This window comes from Emydura macquarii, unplaced genomic scaffold, assembly GCF_026122565.2.
Source record: "Emydura macquarii macquarii isolate MOO-44397 ecotype Brisbane River unplaced genomic scaffold, CSIRO-AGI_Emac_v2 contig_2473, whole genome shotgun sequence".
Lineage (NCBI taxonomy): Eukaryota > Metazoa > Chordata > Testudines > Chelidae > Emydura > Emydura macquarii.
In genome coordinates, this window is record NW_027132610.1 from 10,024,549 (window position 1) to 10,043,265 (window position 18,717).

The 18,717-nt window shown below is 40.5% G+C and overlaps 1 protein-coding gene across 1 annotated transcript in view; it reads right to left on the bottom strand.

Moving 5' to 3' along the window:
* KATNAL1 (katanin catalytic subunit A1 like 1) overlaps window positions 1-18,717 on the bottom strand; it is a 50,688-nt gene that overhangs the window by 26,009 nt on the left and 5,962 nt on the right. Inside the window, exons 2-4 of the mRNA XM_067562932.1 lie at window positions 11,839-12,014; window positions 8,969-9,129; window positions 4,284-4,452 (exon numbers count right to left, since the gene is read on the bottom strand). Of these exons, the coding sequence (XP_067419033.1) occupies window positions 4,284-4,452; window positions 8,969-9,129; window positions 11,839-12,000 (492 nt within the window). The 5' untranslated portion in view covers window positions 12,001-12,014. The remainder of the gene's footprint in view (window positions 1-4,283; window positions 4,453-8,968; window positions 9,130-11,838; window positions 12,015-18,717) is intronic.

An 18,717-nucleotide genomic window follows, 5' to 3' on the forward strand; every position in this document is an offset into this window, starting at 1 on the left:
ACCATAAATATGCACATTACTTAATAGGCAAATTAAGGACAAACTCCCTGACCCTGCTTACAAACAGACTGAACAGGTTGTTAAATGGTTTGGGAAGAGGATGGTTACACACTCCCCTCAGTGATTAAGGGGCTGGAGCACAAGACTTATGAGGAGAGGCTGAGGGAACTAGGCTTGTTTAGCCTGCAGAAGAGAAGAATGAGGGGGGATTTGATAGCAGCCTTTAACTACCTGAAAGGGGGTTCCAGGGAGGATGGAGCTAGGCTATTCTCAGTGGTGGCAGACAACAGAACAAGGAGCAACGGTCTCAAGTTGCAGGGGGGGAGGTCTAGGCTGGACATTAGGAAAACGTTTTTCACTAGAAGGGTGGTGAAGCACTGGAATGGATTACCTAGGGAGGTGGTGGAATCTCCATTTTTAGAGGTTTTTAAGCTGTGGCTTGATAAAACCTTCACTGGAATTATTTAGCTGAGGTTAGTCCTGCTTTGAGCAGGGGGTTGGACTAGATGACCTCCTGAGGTCCCTTCCAACTCTATGATTCTACGATTCTTAAGATGAGATGGTTGTTTTGGCTACAAATGCAGAAAAATAAGTTTTTATATCTACAGCAGAACCTTAGTTACTAACACCTCAGGAATGGAGGCTGTTCATAACTCTGAACAAAACATTATGGTTGTGCTTTCAAAAGTTTCCAACCTTTTACTATGCAGAAGAAAAATGCTGCTTTTAACCACCTTAATTTAAATTAAACAAGCACAGAAAGTTTCCTTACCTTGTCAAATCTTTTTTTTTTTAAACTTTCCTCTTTTTTTTTTCTTCTTTTTTTGAGTAGTTTACGTATAACACAGTACTGTACTGCCTATGCTTTTTTTTTTTTTTTTGGCTCTGCTGTTGCCTAGTTGAGTACTTCCAGATCCAAATGAGATGCGTGGCTGACCAGTCAGTTCATAACTCTGGTGTTCATAACTTTACTGTATATATCAGCATAAGCATATTTACAACCAGTCACATTGCAACCAATATCTTTATTGGATGAGAATCTTATCTTTACAACTAATGAGACACAGCCAAAAATCCAAACAAACCCCCTTCAAAATATAATGTTCAGTTATAGTAATAAGTATCTATTAAACAGCTAACAGAATTTTTACCATGTATCCTAATCCAGTAACATTTAAAAATAAATTAAACGTAAGCAGCAACTGATCTCATGTGTTGACAAAAAGAAGTATGCTAATTTCAGCTCCATTCCAAACACTAGATTACATCAATGCTTATTAGCTGACAAAGATAAAACTGGTAAGAGAAATCTATGTTCTTGCTTATATTAGATATTAATGTATACCATGAGAAGTTTTTTTTTAAATATTCAGATAAAAGCAATTTCAAAGTTAAGTACTAGACGAAAATATATTTCTATTTTTGACACTTCTCCAGCTGGCTTCCCTGTGGTAGATTATTAGTAGCATTACTCCCAGAGATAACTACTGTACTAAAAGTAATACCAGCACAGACTCATCCTTATAATGCTCCACACAAGAAATCTCAGAGTGTATAGTTTTACCCTCATTATAGGCAAGATCTGAAAGCTGCCTGATACATACATGCCCAGTGCATTAAACTGGTCACACACCATGATTCCTGTGCCTATTAATTGGCCAAACTGTAAACAATTTTCACAGTTCTTTAAAAGTTTTTTATAGCTTGCAGAGTGTTCACTTGTTATGGTAAAGCTTGCTATTCTAAGGATGTAGAGAGAGATTTCTAAAATGACTGAACTTTACATTTCAAAGTTTATTTGATAGGCTGTTCACTGGCTCTGCTAGAAGACTATATCCAAACAACCAGTGACGATGAGAATTAGTGTTGCTTAATACTCTCTTCTAAAGAATCAAAAATTTCTGATCGAAAGGTCATTTTTGTCCATCCCTTGACAGTTCAGGATTCTTCCCTGTAAGTTCTTTCTCATTCTTGAGTATTTACCAAGATATTTTCTTACTCACCAATCACAACCTGCATTATATCACAGGCTCCAAATAGGTAAGATTCCATCTCTCACAAAAGTAAAGCCATCTCATTATGCTACAGTCTTGTACTGTTTATATAGTGATACTCAGACTGTGGCTTGCAAGCCACAAGTGGCTCTTTAATGTGTCTCCTGCAGCTCTTGGCAACACATTATTAACCAATCTAAGTAATTAACCAATCAGGATGCTTTTACTATGTTATTAACCAATTAAGTTACCAACTGGAATGAAGTTACTAACTTATTTGCTGTGAGAATATACATATATAAAATCTAAATATATCCCGTCGTACTGTTTAAATATGAATAGTACTATAGTAAATGAAACAATTAATTCACACTACTGTGGCTCTTTTGGCTAATTTGGCTCCTGAACTGCTGAGGTCTTAGTATTACTGGTTTATACCATGGCTTCTCTGGATTCCTGATAAGTTAATGTTCTACGACCGTTTCAGTTATAAACACCCAATTTTTCTCACACACATCTAACTTTCTCAGAGAGAACTCCTTTTGAAATGTCTTATACAGATACATGTTGGTGAATCAGTTCCTACTATCCTCTCTCTCTCACTCTAGTATTGCTTCTCTTTTTACAACAAAACTTTTCAAAAACAAATTTCAATTTCCAGCCCATTTTAATTCAGATCACTGTTCTCCCCACCAATGCTTTTCAAAGAAATATCTTCCTCTAAATGTTTTGATTTTTATAAAAATAATCTCCTACTAATAGGATATTTAAAAAAGGTCCAGTTGTCTTTTTAACCTGTATGCTTTTGGTACATTTATTTGCTAACTTTAAGAACATTCTTTTAAATATTTGTAGATCACTGCAAAGTTTACAGAACAATCTCAATTGTTTTAACTCATCTTACTTTTAACCTTGCAGAATGCTAATAAAACTGCATAATATCTAAAGAAGCTCACTGATCTCACTTCTATATTCTAAAGCAGTCTTCTTTTTTTTTTTTTTTTTTTTTTTTTTTAAATAAATGAGCAAACGTTTAAGATGAAGACGTCGCCTGTGCCGGTCTCTCTAGTGCCGGGTAGGCTATGGTCGCTTGCGGTATCAATGTCGACTCGCATACCAGGAGCACCTTCTTAAGGCGTTTACCCTTCTCTCTTGGTACCAAAGATTCTGTGCCCATGCCCAAAGGGTCTGTCAGTGGTACCAGATACCGACAGTTGCCATGAGGCATAGGTGCTGGATTGCAGTCTTGGTGCCAGTGGTGCCGAGGATACTGAGTGAGATGGCGATCACTTACGGTTATCCCTAGGCTCGCTGAGGGGACTTCACGCTCTCTGTTGACTTGTGAGAGGAATCCCCCATTCATTTCTTCAACCCACTATCCTTTGAAGTCGGAGGTTGAGGGGAAGACTCATGGCTACTGGAAGGTTGGGGTTGGAGAGCCGCCTCCATGAAGATGAGTTTTTGACGAAGCTCTCTGTCCTTGCAGGATCTCGGCCAGAGCTGCTGGCACAGGGAGCACTTTTGATGGATGTGGCCCTTGCCGAGACAGCAAATGCACCAGGAGTGCTTGTCCACAACTGGTATTGCCTCACTGCAACTGCGGCACTTCCTGAAACCTGGAGAGTTGGGCATACCCTCATCCAAGCAGGTCCCCGCCCCCACAGGGTTGAGCAAAGAACAAAGCCCCCCCCCCCTTTTTTTTTTAAGGGAATGGCCAAATCAACAATAGACCAAAGAAAAGAAACAAAGGAGGCTTCAAAGGAAGCTAAAAATTAGCAATTGTAAAAGGATTAACAATCCGCAAACGGACAGCTAAAGCTCTGTCTCTAGCCAGGGGCAGTTGAGAAGGAATGAGGATGGGTGCGCACTGGCCACCTTGTGGTGCAGCATGAGAAGAGACAGTGCATGTGTGGGCCAAATTAACACTGCTACCGAAGCTCTCTAATCAGCAGCGCAGGGACGCGGATGCTGACACAGCCACACCTACAGTGGAGCACCCATAGGGACACAACTTGAAGAAGGTGCAGAAAGACAAAGCTACAGTAAATTGTGCTGTTATGAAAAACCTTCCTGACTGAAAACAGCGCTGAGAGTTTAAAGCAGTACCCACTTTGTTGATATGACAACTGAATCACTTTGTATTCTGATCTGATGTAGACCCTTTATGTTGCCCTTGCAACAGGAAAACTTAAGCTTTTGCTCTTTTTTTTTTTTTTTTTTTTTTAAAGAATGCTTTCCCACTGCACTTTCCCCCCCTTCCCCCGCACACACAATCCCCTTAGTTCTTACCTTATCCTCTCTCCCTTTAGCTCTAGATTCCCTCTCTCGGCTACTGGTAGGCTTTTCACTTTTTGATATTGGGTGTGCTCTGCCCACAGGCCCTCGTGGCTGCAATCCTGGTGATTCTTTCCTCAAAGGTTTAACTTCTCGGTTAGGACGTTTTATCTGAGGTGGAGCCCTGGCAAACAAAGAAAATATATGAACCGCACTTTTTTTTTTTTAATTTTTATTTTTTAAAGACAATGCTTCTTCCCTGAAGAATCACTTTCAAAGCCAAAAAGCCCAAAATTCCATCTTCTATTCATTCTCCTCCATTTGTAAATCAGCATCATGTGACTGTGATTTTAAAAAAATCCTTCACTGTTTAAAAAAGAAAATGATCAATACCAGCAGCTCAGCACTAGTGACCAACTCTACAATAACAAATCAGCATGCATATGGGAAAAAAGGATTTAGATTTCAGTTTCAGGCTTTGGATTTCAGTTTCCTGTAGCTATAAATTATGAGACTAAATTATGCTATATTCAAAAGCATAGATCCTATAAGAGCAATCATAGAAGAAATTCCTGGCAATAAGCCAGCTAAGAACTTTGACAGACCTCAATGACTAAGAGGGAAAGACAGGGAGAAAAAAGTGTCCCTCAATCTTAATTCCCCCATGTGAAAGTGTCAACACTTACAAATTGTCCAGAAAGTTAGGACTAGATAGAGCCAAACTGCATCCTCATACACCTGTGTATACCTCCCACTGACGTTAACGGGAGCTGAGCAGTGGTACGAGGGGGCAGAATTCAGTTTTAAGACGATTAAACCTAGAGGTCATATTCATTTTGCTTGGGAGGTCAGTTTAAACTTGAAATATAGAACCAAAAATATATGGCCAGGATTTAATCAATTTAAACTAACGTTCTCTCTAATGAACCCTTTTATTCATGTTTGCTGCCAGTGTTTCAAAGCTTGAAACTACTTTCCTGAAAGATACATTTTTAAAAGTCTCACGCATACACTTTCACAAACTGGATGTGACTACTACATATTTACTTCAAATAATTTTTCATCACACCTAAAGGAACAGAAGAGTTGCTACTGGTGTTACCACTTAAAGTAATTTTCTTTACTCATTTTCAGCTGCATGAGACTTCAATTTATTGTACAAGTGGTTTGGACCTGCTGGGAATGGGTCACCTCTCTCACTCCCGTCTATGACCCTACACCCAAACCAAGAAACAGTTTAATCTATAAACAAAAATAAGTAAATCCACTTTGCACTTTATACTGCCCTTCATCCAATACCCCAAAATTGCCTGGAAACATTAAAGGTCACTGTGACATTTGCAGATCAGGTGCTAGCTCATGCTAAGGTCCCCATGTCTCAACTGAACACTGACTAATATGTAGCTGGAACCAGCCTGGCTCACCTGTATGTAAGTATGGTTAAAATGTGCATTAAAATTATAAGAATGTGTTTAGACTTTATTGAATGCTTGTGAGTTGCTGCATGCATTAATCTCACTTATAACATCTGTAACCCACACTGTAAAACAATATTTGAGCGGATGTATTGTAAGCCTCTCTGACTATGTAAATCACCAATCAGGAGAGAGACATTAACTAGTGTGAAATGCTGGTTTCCTACAGAAGGTTTACACCCTGTGTCACAGGGAAGGTCTGTAAGGTCTGAGGCCTTTTTCTGCAGTAAGCAGCAGCAGCCACTTTAAGACAGCAGCAGCCATGAACTAAGAAGCAGAGCGTCACATCCTCACATTCCATCTAAATTGCATCAAAACGATGTTAAGAAGGCACTTGTGTCCTTCATCACCAGATAAAGAAACCGATCTTAAGCTGTTTAAAGAAAACTTTGTTTGATAGCATTCTGTCTGGCAAGGAATCACTTACCAACATTTGCTATTGCAAAACCTCTACTTTTTTTTTTTTTTTTTTTTGGGCTTCATGGTCCCTACTTCTCTGTTTATCTGTGTGGTTTCTGTCTGATTCTTTGATTATTTATGCAACAAACAGAAACAATTTTGCAAGACTTAAATCAACTAAGGTGGTGGGGTATGATTGGTTAAAAAAATTGTTTCATAATGTGTAGGATTGGAGAAAAATACTGTTTTGTAGTACGTTAATTTAAAATGATTGATTAAGATATAGCTAAGTAGGACTCAAGTTTAACTGTATAAACTGGGGTCCAAAAGGGAGTTCTTTGGAACCTAAAACCAGGACTGTCCTGGATCGCCTGAGTTGCCAGACCTCAACACTCTGCCAACCATATCGTGCAAAAGCTGGAGCCTCAGATGACCTGATCATGACTGGCCACCAGGAAAAGTTTGTCTGTCTTATTGGGAGTGGTGAGCATTGTATGCTTAGCATGTGTCCTCTTGTTTTGGTAACTGTTAATAAATAGAAGTTAAGAATATTACTGTGTAAGGCTCTTTCGCTGGTAAAAGGCCCTGAAAACCCACAGAAGATTACACCCTGAGCCCTTGGAACAGTGTACAGATACGTGCCTTTTGCCCCAAACCTTAGGAAATGGAAAAGGATGTGGTGCCTAAATTAACCAGGTTACACCTTAAGCCTATGGACGGGTAAAGTGTGCAGGTAACAGGTCCATCAATACCAGATGGACTATTGTCAGACATTAAAGGGGACAAAAGACATTTGTTGTTTTGCCCTTCCCTGCATGAAGATTAGTCATACATATGAATTCCTCCCATCAGCTGAGTTTGCAGTTCAGAGAACAAGAGAGGAGAGGGATAAAAACCCCTAACAATAACAAGAAGGAACTAGAGCTCTATGCTGCTTGAACTCTGGAGGGCAAGATTTTTATGAATCCAAGGCATAAGCAAGAGGTGTTTACCCTGGGTTAGCCCTATAGAACATGTAGAGCTTGCTGATTATAGAAGCTTCTATTACAATCTTAAGTTTCAAAAAGTAACTCATTTGTGCTTGTATATGCTTACTTGCTTTAACCTTGATAATAACTCTCTTGTTTCCTTTTCATATTTAATAAATCTTTATAAAATTTATTATAGGATTGACTTCAAGCATTGTCTCCGGCATGAGATCTAAGGTGAAACTGACCTAGGGTAAGTGACTGGTCCTTTGGGACAGGGAGTAACCTGAATATTACTGTAATTTTTGGCATAAGGGACCATCTATTACAAAGGTATGCTCACCTGGGTGGCAAGACAGAACAGAGTACCGAAGGGGACTGTCTTTGACTCCTTGTTTAGGCAATTATAGTGCCTGAGGAGTTTACGCTTGACAACTGGTTGAGGAAATCTAAGTATAGAATTCACAATCAATTTGGGGTTTGTACCCTGGTTCTCAACTGTCTGCCCTGAGGTTGGTACTCATCCTCTGGAGTCACTGCAGGTAGCATGACACTTACAACAATATACTGGGTCAATCTACTGGGAAACTGAGGCAGCAAGCTATGGTAGTGTTTTACACCCACTTTGAACAGAGGAGAAATGACTACACATGGTGCAAAGCCATGAAGAATCAGGCCCTTGTCCACTGGATAATGCACTAAGAAAACCAAACATTTCATATAGGCCACAAAATAGCCTTTGGTTAGTAATTGCTTCCAATTACTACCAAGTACAGTCACCAGCTTTCCTAAATCATGTAGGACACTCGCAGTTTTGCCAACTCTGTTCTATATCATTCAGTGATATCTTGCAAGGTGATAAATATCCCAAGAACACTTTGGACAGGCCAACCCTTTCCTGCTCCCACAGATTGCTGTCGTCCACTCCATAGATGCCTGTACTCTAGTTTTGCTGAGTGGGATCCTTCAAGATAAAAGGCATTTTAGAAATATAAAACTAATATAGGTGTTTAACCTTTTTTCTCTTGTATTCCTCTATTCTGACTGGCAAAAAAGCCTCCTATGACCCAATATGAAAGTCTTAAGGACTTCATGAAAATCCTTTAAAAAATATTAGGCAATTGACCACTCTTTCAAACAACAAAATGGGCAATTCACAACTATTTTCAGAGAACCCCTTGACTGCAATTAGTTACGTAATAAAAAGTGAGACTGGAGACCTACATTCGGAGCCTGATATAAAGCCCAGTGAATTCAATGGGAGTATTTCCATGGACTACAGTAGGCTTTGGATCAGGCCCTAGCTCTGTAAAACATCCCCTTGAATGCAGATTTCCATCAGTAGTAAAGTGATGCTCCTTATGTTCCTTAGGCCATACCTTAACCACTACTGACCTCAAAAAACAGTTACTGTTCAGACTAGTGAATAACCAATCCTGCAAGGTCAGGGATCTGGACTGGCTGATCTAATAGGTCTTTTCTATCTGTAATTTTTATTAATCCAAGGCATTTATAATATCGCACAAAGAATTTTGTTAAGAGTTAGTTGTCCAAGTGAATTTCTTATCAAAATAATCATCGAAGGTCAAAAAAATAATCAGTTAAGGCAACATTAACATCCTGCCCAACCTCAATACATAGGCCTTATCACACATAAGCCCACAGATACCCAAACTCACTTCTACTTCCACTACACAAACACATCCAGTTTCTCAAAAATCACCCCCACATTTCAACTGCAGAATTCTTTGTAGATAGGAAGACTCTTGAAAAATCCATATGACCACTGGAAGAGAGATTAGTGTTCAAGGCTGGAGATAGGGTTTGAGCTATCCCAGAGTGCCTCAGACCTAGTTACCTGTGCTCAGCTGGAACTGGAGGCGGCCACACAGCAGGATCCCTAAATGGCTCATCTTGATAACACACAGGAATATCTGGAGGTTTGTCTATCTTAAAACTCTCTAAAGTGCTGACAATACTCTTCACTTGCTCATATTCCTCCAGTAATTCTTGCCGGACCTTCAAAAAAAAGTGATTTCAGAAAAAAGGGTTTTAATTTTTGCACTGGTATCTCAATTTACAACAGAAGAAAGGTTTAGAAAATTATTACTACTCCCGAGTAAATTAACATTTACGAAGAATTAAGAGTCCAATCCAGCAGCTCTCAAACATGTGGCCACTCTCATTACACATCAGTGGAACCTTGAGAGTATGGGCTATGAGATCCGCCCCTTGATATTGTTCAAAACTTGAGAGAGCTGTTAACGTTGTACAAGATGAACCATCCCAATAAACTCCACGCATTAGGAAATTTTTTCAGTAACACAGACATGAGAGAAGGGAAATAAAGGTTGTATACTTGGTAGCAAAGGTTAAGAGGACAATTAAAGCAACCAAAGAAACTGGGACTATGATGTACTGTTATAATTTGTTTTCAGTGTTGTTGTAGCCATGTTGGACCCATGATATGAGAAAAATCATGATGAGTGAGGTAATACCTTTTATCGGACCAACTTCTGTTGGTGAAAGAGACAAGCTGACCTCGAGAAGAGCTCAAAAGCTTGTCTCTTTCACCAACAGAAGTTGGTCCAATAAAAGGTATTACCTCACCCACCTTGTCTTACTTTTCTAACGGAAGTCTGGCTGTGAAGTTATACACTTTCATTGTATTTCCAAAACTTCCATTTTCAGAGACTACAGTAGCACCATTAAAATACACTGTAAGGAATTCTCTGTCTCAGACTTATTAATCTACTATCTATGGATTCATGGCCTGATCCAACTCCCATTGAAAGCCAGGAGATCCTTTTCTTTAGTGCATTAAATTAGTTGTTCAATAAAATCCAAGCATTATAAATGTAAAGCTAATGTGGCAATTTGACAAGCTAATAAACCTTAGTAAACCCTCAGACCTTTCATAGTCCTCGCGTAAAGACCTATGAATAGTACGTTATTTATGGGACGATTTCTAGCAGTGCTGGAAAGAAAGAGCAAGAATGAATCTGTAGTACTAGAGGGAGGAAAATTGTTCCTAAGCTATTGATCTGTGTTCATGCAGAGGTGGAGGAAGCAGACTGACACAGTAATAGAAATGGATAAGTGGCAGACAGCTGTGCTGCATGACTTAATGCTATAAGCAGGTGTCATCTTAGATTCCAAGGCAGACAGATCCAACAGCAAGAAAGGGGCCGAAATGCATCAATCATGGATTCAGTGCTTAAACAGGTTAACAATAGATGTGAAATATTAGAGAGATAATGTCACAGTTTTTAGGTCAAAACATTGGATTGAGCTCAATACTGTAACAATATTAGAGTTGGCTCCTACAATCCCTTACTCACATGAGTAGTGCTTTTTCACATGAATAACATCTGCAATGGGGCTATATGTGTCAGTCTGGGTTTGGCTAAATTCTTAGAGTCAATCTCATGGATTCCAAATATCACATTGTTAAAAACAAGTTAACAGGCTACATTGGGGGGGAGGGGGGGAATAAAAATTGCCTATTTTTGTGGAATCCATCAAAATCAATGGGCCAAATTCTGCCCTTGGATCTGGCCATGCTGGTACCATGACTTCAGTGGGAGCTACCTGTAGGCAACCAAGGGTAGAGCTTGATCCAGTGTTACGGGCTATGCAGATTTAAAACAAACACATAATTAGATCGATATTGATGTCAGACGCATTTTGGCAAAATAAGGCATTATATAAATTTAAGTTGTTGTAGGGAAAAAATGCTCTATGTTAACTTCAGCTTCATTCAGCTCCAAAAAGTACACACAAAAAATCTGTTTATCAAGGCAAAAAGGAAAAAGTAGGGGGACAATACATATTTCTGTTTGTATGTGATACTACAGTAAAATTGGTGAAAATTAAAATTTAAAAGTTACCTGAGATTACCTCCTTAGTTAAATTTTAAAAAAAAATAAAAAAAATACACAAGACATATTACCTCTGATCAAAAATAAATGTTACACAGTAAGAATTTGCAGTATGAATACAGTTTGTACACATAGCCTCCAAAGATTAATTTGTTGGATGTTAGAAAACACTTTTTGTATAAAGGATGGGATCTGAGACCAAGGCTGATCAGTTTTCAAAATGATCTAAACGACCCAACCACTCCTTCCATCACTGAAGTCAACAGGCATTTTGCCACTGACTTTACTGTGGCCAGGATAGGTCAGTAAAGCTCAAGTGCTGCAAGCACTTATGCAAGTGCTCAACTTTCAGCCCCTGAATAGTCCCACTGACTTCAACAGAATGCAAATAAAGGTAAGCACACATCCAAGTGTTTGTGAGATCAGGGCCTAAGAGTACTATCTAAAACTGCAGATAACATTTTAGTTAATTGCAACTATATTGATCTTTTAATGGTGCAAGCCCATTCCCTCACATCATAGCTTACTGCTTATTAGTTGGATAAAAGATGAACAGCAAAAGGAAATCATTAGCATAATATTATTTCCAAAATAGGCAATCAGGCACAATTAGTCTATTGATTAGCACGACACACAGATGTGAAGACAAGAAAATTGATTCAATTAGAACTAAAGAATCACTTCTAACTATGTCACAAGAAATATTGCCCCATAAATATCATGAACTTCAATTTAGCCAACACATACTTGGGCCACATTTTAAAAAGCTTGTGCAATGCAATATTTCTTTCCAAATCTACAACATATAATTCAGCAGTAGTATGGATGCAAATACACTTCATCATACCTGTTGCCATTTGCCCTTAATTGCTGGGTCTCTGATTGATTGACAGTGTCTCTGAATCTGCTGGATGACACCTTGATAATATACCATAGAGGAGTCGTAGTTCCCAAGAAGGGCATATTCTCTCCCTTTTTTGGCATTATCACAAATTTCAGCCAAATTCATCGTCTTTCACAAACCTAAAACATAACATTTAATCATAAGAAGAAAACTTGTACAGACCGTACGATTCAGGAAATTATTAGGCAGTTTTTGTTTTGCTATTCCTTGTGTGGCTGCTTTCCATCCATTTTACCATTTTAGATGTACAGATTAGCGTCTCTTTACTATACTGATTATGGACAATAAACCACAATTGCCCCATATGATTAGTAAAGCTTATGTATTTTCCTCAGCCCTGATTTTGTTAACTCGTTGCATGCAAGTGGACTGCAGCGCCCACGCTGAGCCTTCTTGTCTTCAGCACTCTGTTTACAGCATGCAGGGGTGTGAATGTACCCTGCACTAGCCTGCTGTGCGCTAAGTGTCTGTGTGGACCCTTCTGCCGCACACTAACAATTCACTAGTGTGCTTTACTCTAGTTGCCAAGTGGGTCAAAGCGCATGAGGGAACTTTTAGCGCTCAGCAAGTGTCCACATAGAGGCTTGGTTCATGGCAGGCTAATGCAGGGTACATTTACACCCCATCTTACTGCAAACTAAGTGTTTGTGTCGACAAGCCCTTAAAGAATCAGACTTTAATTTATATACCACCACAACATATATTAGCAGCCAGCCACCCATGAATCACATATCACATGAGGCTTTAAATTCATTATATTATTTGTATTACATGAGTGATTAGATCTAAACAAAATTAGGGCCCCACTGGTTTAGAAACTTTTGAAAGATCTCATCTTACCAAGATTACATTTTAAATATACAAGACAGGCAGAGGACAGGAGAAAGGGAAAGGCCATGCAAGCAGATAATTGGGAATACAGGGAGTCAAGAATTGAGCTCAGGTCTCAACTCCCATTTCAATGCCTTAATCACAAGACTATCCTTCCTCTCTTTTAAAGATATTTTCTTCTCAGTAGAAGTCACCCTGAAGGTACTTCGAACCCAGTAGTTCCCAGCTACACTATGTCTAAAGAGCTCATTTACACTCCCTATGCAAATATGGACAAAGAAAAATAAAGACAAATATACTTTTGTATACTATCCAATTTCTTTAATTTGTATGGTGCACCCAACAAGGTGTGGCTGGGCAAATGTTTCCCAACATCCCCTCCAGATAATCAAACCAGCAGCAGCCATGTTTGTCTGCTTTTGGGGTTTTCATCAAATATGAATTTCAGTGCTCATGAAAGGTTCCAAATTGCCAGCCCAAGCCCCACTCCTGGCCGCACCTCCTGCGGAGGTGGGAGGGGGGTGGCGCAGATAGATTCTATTGGAGGGGCGTGACAGAAAATGTTTGGGGACCATGGCCTACACCGTCTTTCTCAGTTGTGGAATCTGAATCATATCTCAGTCAAAGAAGTAGTACAGGGATTTGGCAGGTTGGTACACTGAGGGGGAAATTAAAAAGTGATTGTCATTCCTATTCTCCAAGACTGTTATGTCCAGGAAGGCCAGTTGGCCCATGGCAGATAAGAGTGCAAAATGGTCCTGCTGCAGAAGGTGGGGTTTGAAACCCTGACTGAGAGGGATGTACTGCAGTACTGAGTGCTGAAGGTGAAACCAAGGAAGATCTAGTTGGAGGCCGAAGGAACCAAAGGACCCTAGAATGAGCCTCTCATTCTATCCCAATGGCACCAAATAACAGTCAGGAAATTTCAGATCCAAATCCTCAGTTCCAAGGGATCCCTTAACATTACCCTAGCAAGTGGAGTGATGTGGGATTTCTGCTCAGCAAAACAGATAATGAAGCCTGAAATGAAAAGTAAAGGAGAGTCTTTCATCTGTAGCCTCTCCAGGACTGGAACTGAGGAGAATAAATAACTGGGAATAAATAAGAACTGGGAAAGATGGACCTAATCTTTAGAACCAAGGAGATAGACTTCTGATAACAAGAACCTCCTACCTTGGCATGAAACAATTACACCTTAACCTTCAGTGCCAATTGCCTGCCTGATCCTCAGGAACAGGACTGCATGGAGCAATGGTGCCATGTATTCCTTGTCTCTCGAGGTCTCAACGCCAAGGAAGGTGGATTTAGTGTGGAGTCTGAAGCTACCATTGGGTTCTCAGATCTTCTCTTGGAACCAGAACTGGATATGCCTTAAGGAGAAGGGCCTTCGAAGAAGGGCTTGAAGCCAGTTCTGACTTTCCAATCCTGCCCTGGAAACTCTAAGCTGCTTCTATCTGCATGGACTAGAGCCAAAATCCACTGTCCCAAAGGGTCCATATAGTGAGCTTGAATGGACGGAACGTCTTGTGGGATAGCGTTCCTTACACAAGCATCAAAGGTATCAGGGTTGGAGTCTATTATGAATCTCTTGTCCCCCCCTAGAAGGGCAGTCCTCAGATACAATCTTTTTCCCTGATGTGCCACTGCAGCAAAAAAAAGAGGGACCAGATGGTAGGGTACCTAAAAAACTGACACACATTTAACTCCTGCAAACTTACGTATAAATAAGTTAACAATAATAGGGTTTTATTTTTTAACAATCACTATCACCTAGTTATTTATACGAAAACTAGCTCCAAGGCATAACTACAGAGAACAAACAACAATAAATAAAAATAAATGAAGGTGAAAAAGTCAAATAACAGAGGGAGTTCCAACTTTCTGCTTCAGCTGAAGGGGTGTGGGAACCATGCCTTCTTATATAAATTTGCTTAGAATGTTCCAGTTTGAGATGACGTCCAAGTGCTGCCAACAGTCAGAGCTTTTCCCACAGGATTCTAGGCTTTGATACACTAAACAAAGACAGCCAAAGAGTGGAAATCTGGATTGCCAATATGTGAAGCATCATCTCAGGAGATCCACTCCCAAGATCACATCCTTCTCCACATCCATAACTGATGGTCTCTTTGCTGAGATAGCCAATAAAAAATGTAAGCGTGCCAAGTGTTAGTTATTTTTGTTGACATCTGTGCGCTACAAATTGACATAGTCAAAAGTATTTTGTTCGCCACTAAGCCGCCTTCTGCCTGAGCCAGATTTGGACCAGCAACCACAAATGAGACTGCATATTCCTCATCAAATGCTAATCAATACCGTTCTTGACTTCTGAACAATTCTCTCAGGACCAATTATAAAGAGGAAGAGTATTTTGAACTTATCCATGAAACTGTGCATATTTAATGTATTTTAAACTTACCCTGGACTTAGCCTCTTTGTTTTTGCCTTTGTTTTTAAAGGCCCTGGTTATGCTGCATTAGCCTTACTATAGCTCATGTTAATAGAGGATTTGTAGTTATTTTATTTTTCCCTTTTATTTTTCAGGAGAAGGTGGAATTTTTTTTTATGACAGTTGTTTGCTTTGTTACTTCTCTGTATCCCAGTTTAGTTGATTTGATCTGGATTGTCATAGTTTATTTTACTTTTTCCATAATTGTGAAGAGCACTCATTTTATATATTTTGCTCTTTTATTTCTGTATTCTGCTCAGGGGTTCTCAATTTTTTTCTTTTTGAGGCTCCCCCAACATGCTATAAAAATGCCATGGTCCACCTGTGCTGCAACTGTTTTTCTGCATATGAAAGCCAGGGCCAACCTTAGGGGGTAGCAAGCAGAGCAACTGCCTGTGGCTCCATGCCACAGGGAGCCCCACAAAGCTAAGTTGCTTGGGCTTGGCTTCAGCCCTGCCACAGCGCGGCTCCGGTTTTGGCTTTCTGCCCTTGGCCTAGGGGAGTTTAACATGGACCCTGATTGGCAGACCCCCTGAAACCTGCTCGCAGCTCCCCAGAGGACTGCAAGACTCCCTGAGAACCACTGTTCTATATGTAACTGCAGAGATCATGATACATTGAATCCATCAAGGAGAATAGACCATTTGATGCAATCAAGAACAGCCATGAAGTATAAAGAAAATGCATAAATACTTTCTCCCCTATCTGTTTATTTTTCCACCCATATAATAGTTCTGTTTAAAGCAGCCAAAAACAATGTTCCCAGGTGAATTTAAAACAACTTGCACATTATTTGACACCAGCTTCTCATCTAATCATCATGTGTCTCTTTCCTGCAATAGAGTAAAACAGCTTCCCAGCATGTCAAGAAATCCTTAGAAACTTCTTAGTTCATGGATCATTGACAAGAGGAGACATTTACAGACATTAGTGTCAATATAGCTGCCACACATGGGCCCTAAGTTTGCTTGTTAAAAATCCTGCACTAGCTAGGCTAAACAGGTCACAAGAGATATCAATCTTCATTCATCAGAGCATAAGCTGAACTGATCCCTAACTGGGGTCAGGAAAGAATTTTTCTCCTCTGTGGAATAGCAGTGTACAACTCATCAAGTGTGTACAGTATAAAAGGCTTTAGCCTTTGCTGAAATATCATATATATATTGGCTACTACCAGAGAACAATTATAGGCCAGGCTGGTAGCACCATCAATTAAGATTGCCCATTATGCCCTTCTCATTATGAGACCCTGTTTTTAGCTGCTTATAACTTTGTCAAACTTTGATCATTTGGGATGAAATTCTAATGATAGATGTCTGCCTCAGACTGACTTTTTTTTTTTATTTCAATCAAAACAGTTCAGTCATTTCAGAGAACAAGGCTAGCGAAACGTGTATTTTACCCATGTTAAAAAATTCTGATTACCTTTTCTTCAAACAGTTCCAGAATCCCCATGCTTTGGAGCAGAGACTTGAAATTGGGTAGAGTGTTGGCCTTTGTGTTAGGGATCTGCCTTTGCTGTCCCCTTGAAAATCTGCCCAAATGTGGCCAAGTTATAAACCTTTGGAGAAAAAAAACTGCACTTTGCACATGATTAGTGAAGACAATTTTAGTAGCTAAAATCTCCAAAGGTTCTGTCTTCACTGAGCACGCTCCATCTCCTCACAGCTTCTAATTGTGCTCACAGTCTGCGTGCACCATCCCACAGAGCAAATGAGCATGTTCAATCCAGCCTAGGGCTGGCCTACACTTAAAAATTAGATTGACCTAGCTATGTCGCTCAGGGCTATGAAAAACTTTGTGCACTGTAGTTAGGTCAGCTGAACTCCCAGATGTAGACATGGCCTGGTCAATGGAAAAATTCTTCCATCAACTTAATCCATCTCTCCGAGAGATGGTAGCTAACTGCTTTGATGGAGGAAGCATCTACATTACAATGCTACAGTGGCACAGCTGCAGTACCATAGCTGTGCTGCTGTAGCAGCTTTAGTGTGCAAAGCCAGACTTTCCTGGTAATGGTTGATTTAGGCTGCTCTAGGTTGTGACCAGTAATTGGAATTGAGAGCAAGAAGCTTGTCTCTCCTGTGTTCTCAGTGATCTTCCTACTGACAGTAACACAGCATGAGGAAGCAGCTGCCTGACTGGAATGCAGAGGGGACTAAATCCAGACCAAGGGGGAGGAAAAGGAGAAACTGTGACTGGGAGTTGGGGGCAAGGAAACTGGGACCTGCGGGAACAAAGCCTGGAACAAAGAGGGGGGATAGACTGAGATTGGATGAGGAGCCCAGACAGGGAGGCTAGGCCTGACGGCAAGTGAAGAAGCAAGGAGACAGATCAGACCAGGAGCCAAGAGTAGTGAACTGGTAGTGGTGGGCAAGAAGATTGGGACTGGGGAGAATCCTGCAGAGTGGGGACTGGAATAGTGTAGGCAAGAAGAACGGGACTAGGAAAAGGAGCCAATGTGGGGAAGAGACAGGACTGGGACAGATTGGAGGGGATGGAGCAGAAGGGATCAGGTCTGAGGGGAGTGGGAACAGAATGGGCAGAAGAGTCTGTGCCCACCAGAGAACACTCCCTCCACAGCCAAGAAAAGAACCCATTAATTTCTGAGTCTCACCATTCCTCTGCTGTCGGCAAATACTTGTGAAATCCACTGGCAAAATGTGAGTCTCACCCCCTCTCATGGTACTCACAAAGGATGACAAGCTATTACCGCTATCAGTTACTTCATTAGCTCAAGTGGCAGACAACTGGGCAGTGGATCTAAAGGTTCCATCTCTGCTGTTGAACTAGGGGGGTGTCAATATGATGCCACATGATGAATTATCTGTTTTTTCAGTTTGCTTTTTTAAAAAACTAGAAAGTTACCACCTTATTGTTTTAATTTAGGATTTTTGTGTGTAAAGTCAAGCATTCAAAAGTTAGGAAATGCCAGCCCCTTTGTGTATATGCATGATACAGTCTTTAATTACATGATCACATCCTATGTTTTCCACAGGATCCCTGTCTTAAAAATCAGGGTTGTGGAGCAAAGGAAGCTAATGTCTGTAGGACTCCTGCCTCATTTGTTGCAGAAATTGGGAAAACGGTTACCTACCTTTTGTAACTGTTGTTCTTCGAGATGTGTTGCTCACGTCCATTTCGAGTAGGTGTGCGTGCGCTGCGTGCACAGTCGTTGGAAAGTTTTTCCCCTAGTGGTACCTGTTGGGTCAGTGCAGGCACCCCCTGGAGTCGCACCTCCATGGCGCCATACATAGGGCCCTGCCAACCCAATGCCTCTTCAGTTCCTTCTTGCCAGCTGACAAAAGGGAAGGCAGGTGAGTCTTGGAATGGACATGAGCAACACATATCGAAGAACAACAGTTACAAAAAATAGGTAACCGTTTTTATTTCTTCAAGTGCTTGCTCATGTCGATTCCAAGTAGGTAACTCCCAAGCTGACCATAGGAGGAGGGGTCAGAGCTCACGGAATTGCTGATTGAAGCACTGCTCTGCCGAATGCTGCATCGCCCCTGACCTGTTGGGTGATGTGCCGTGAACATATG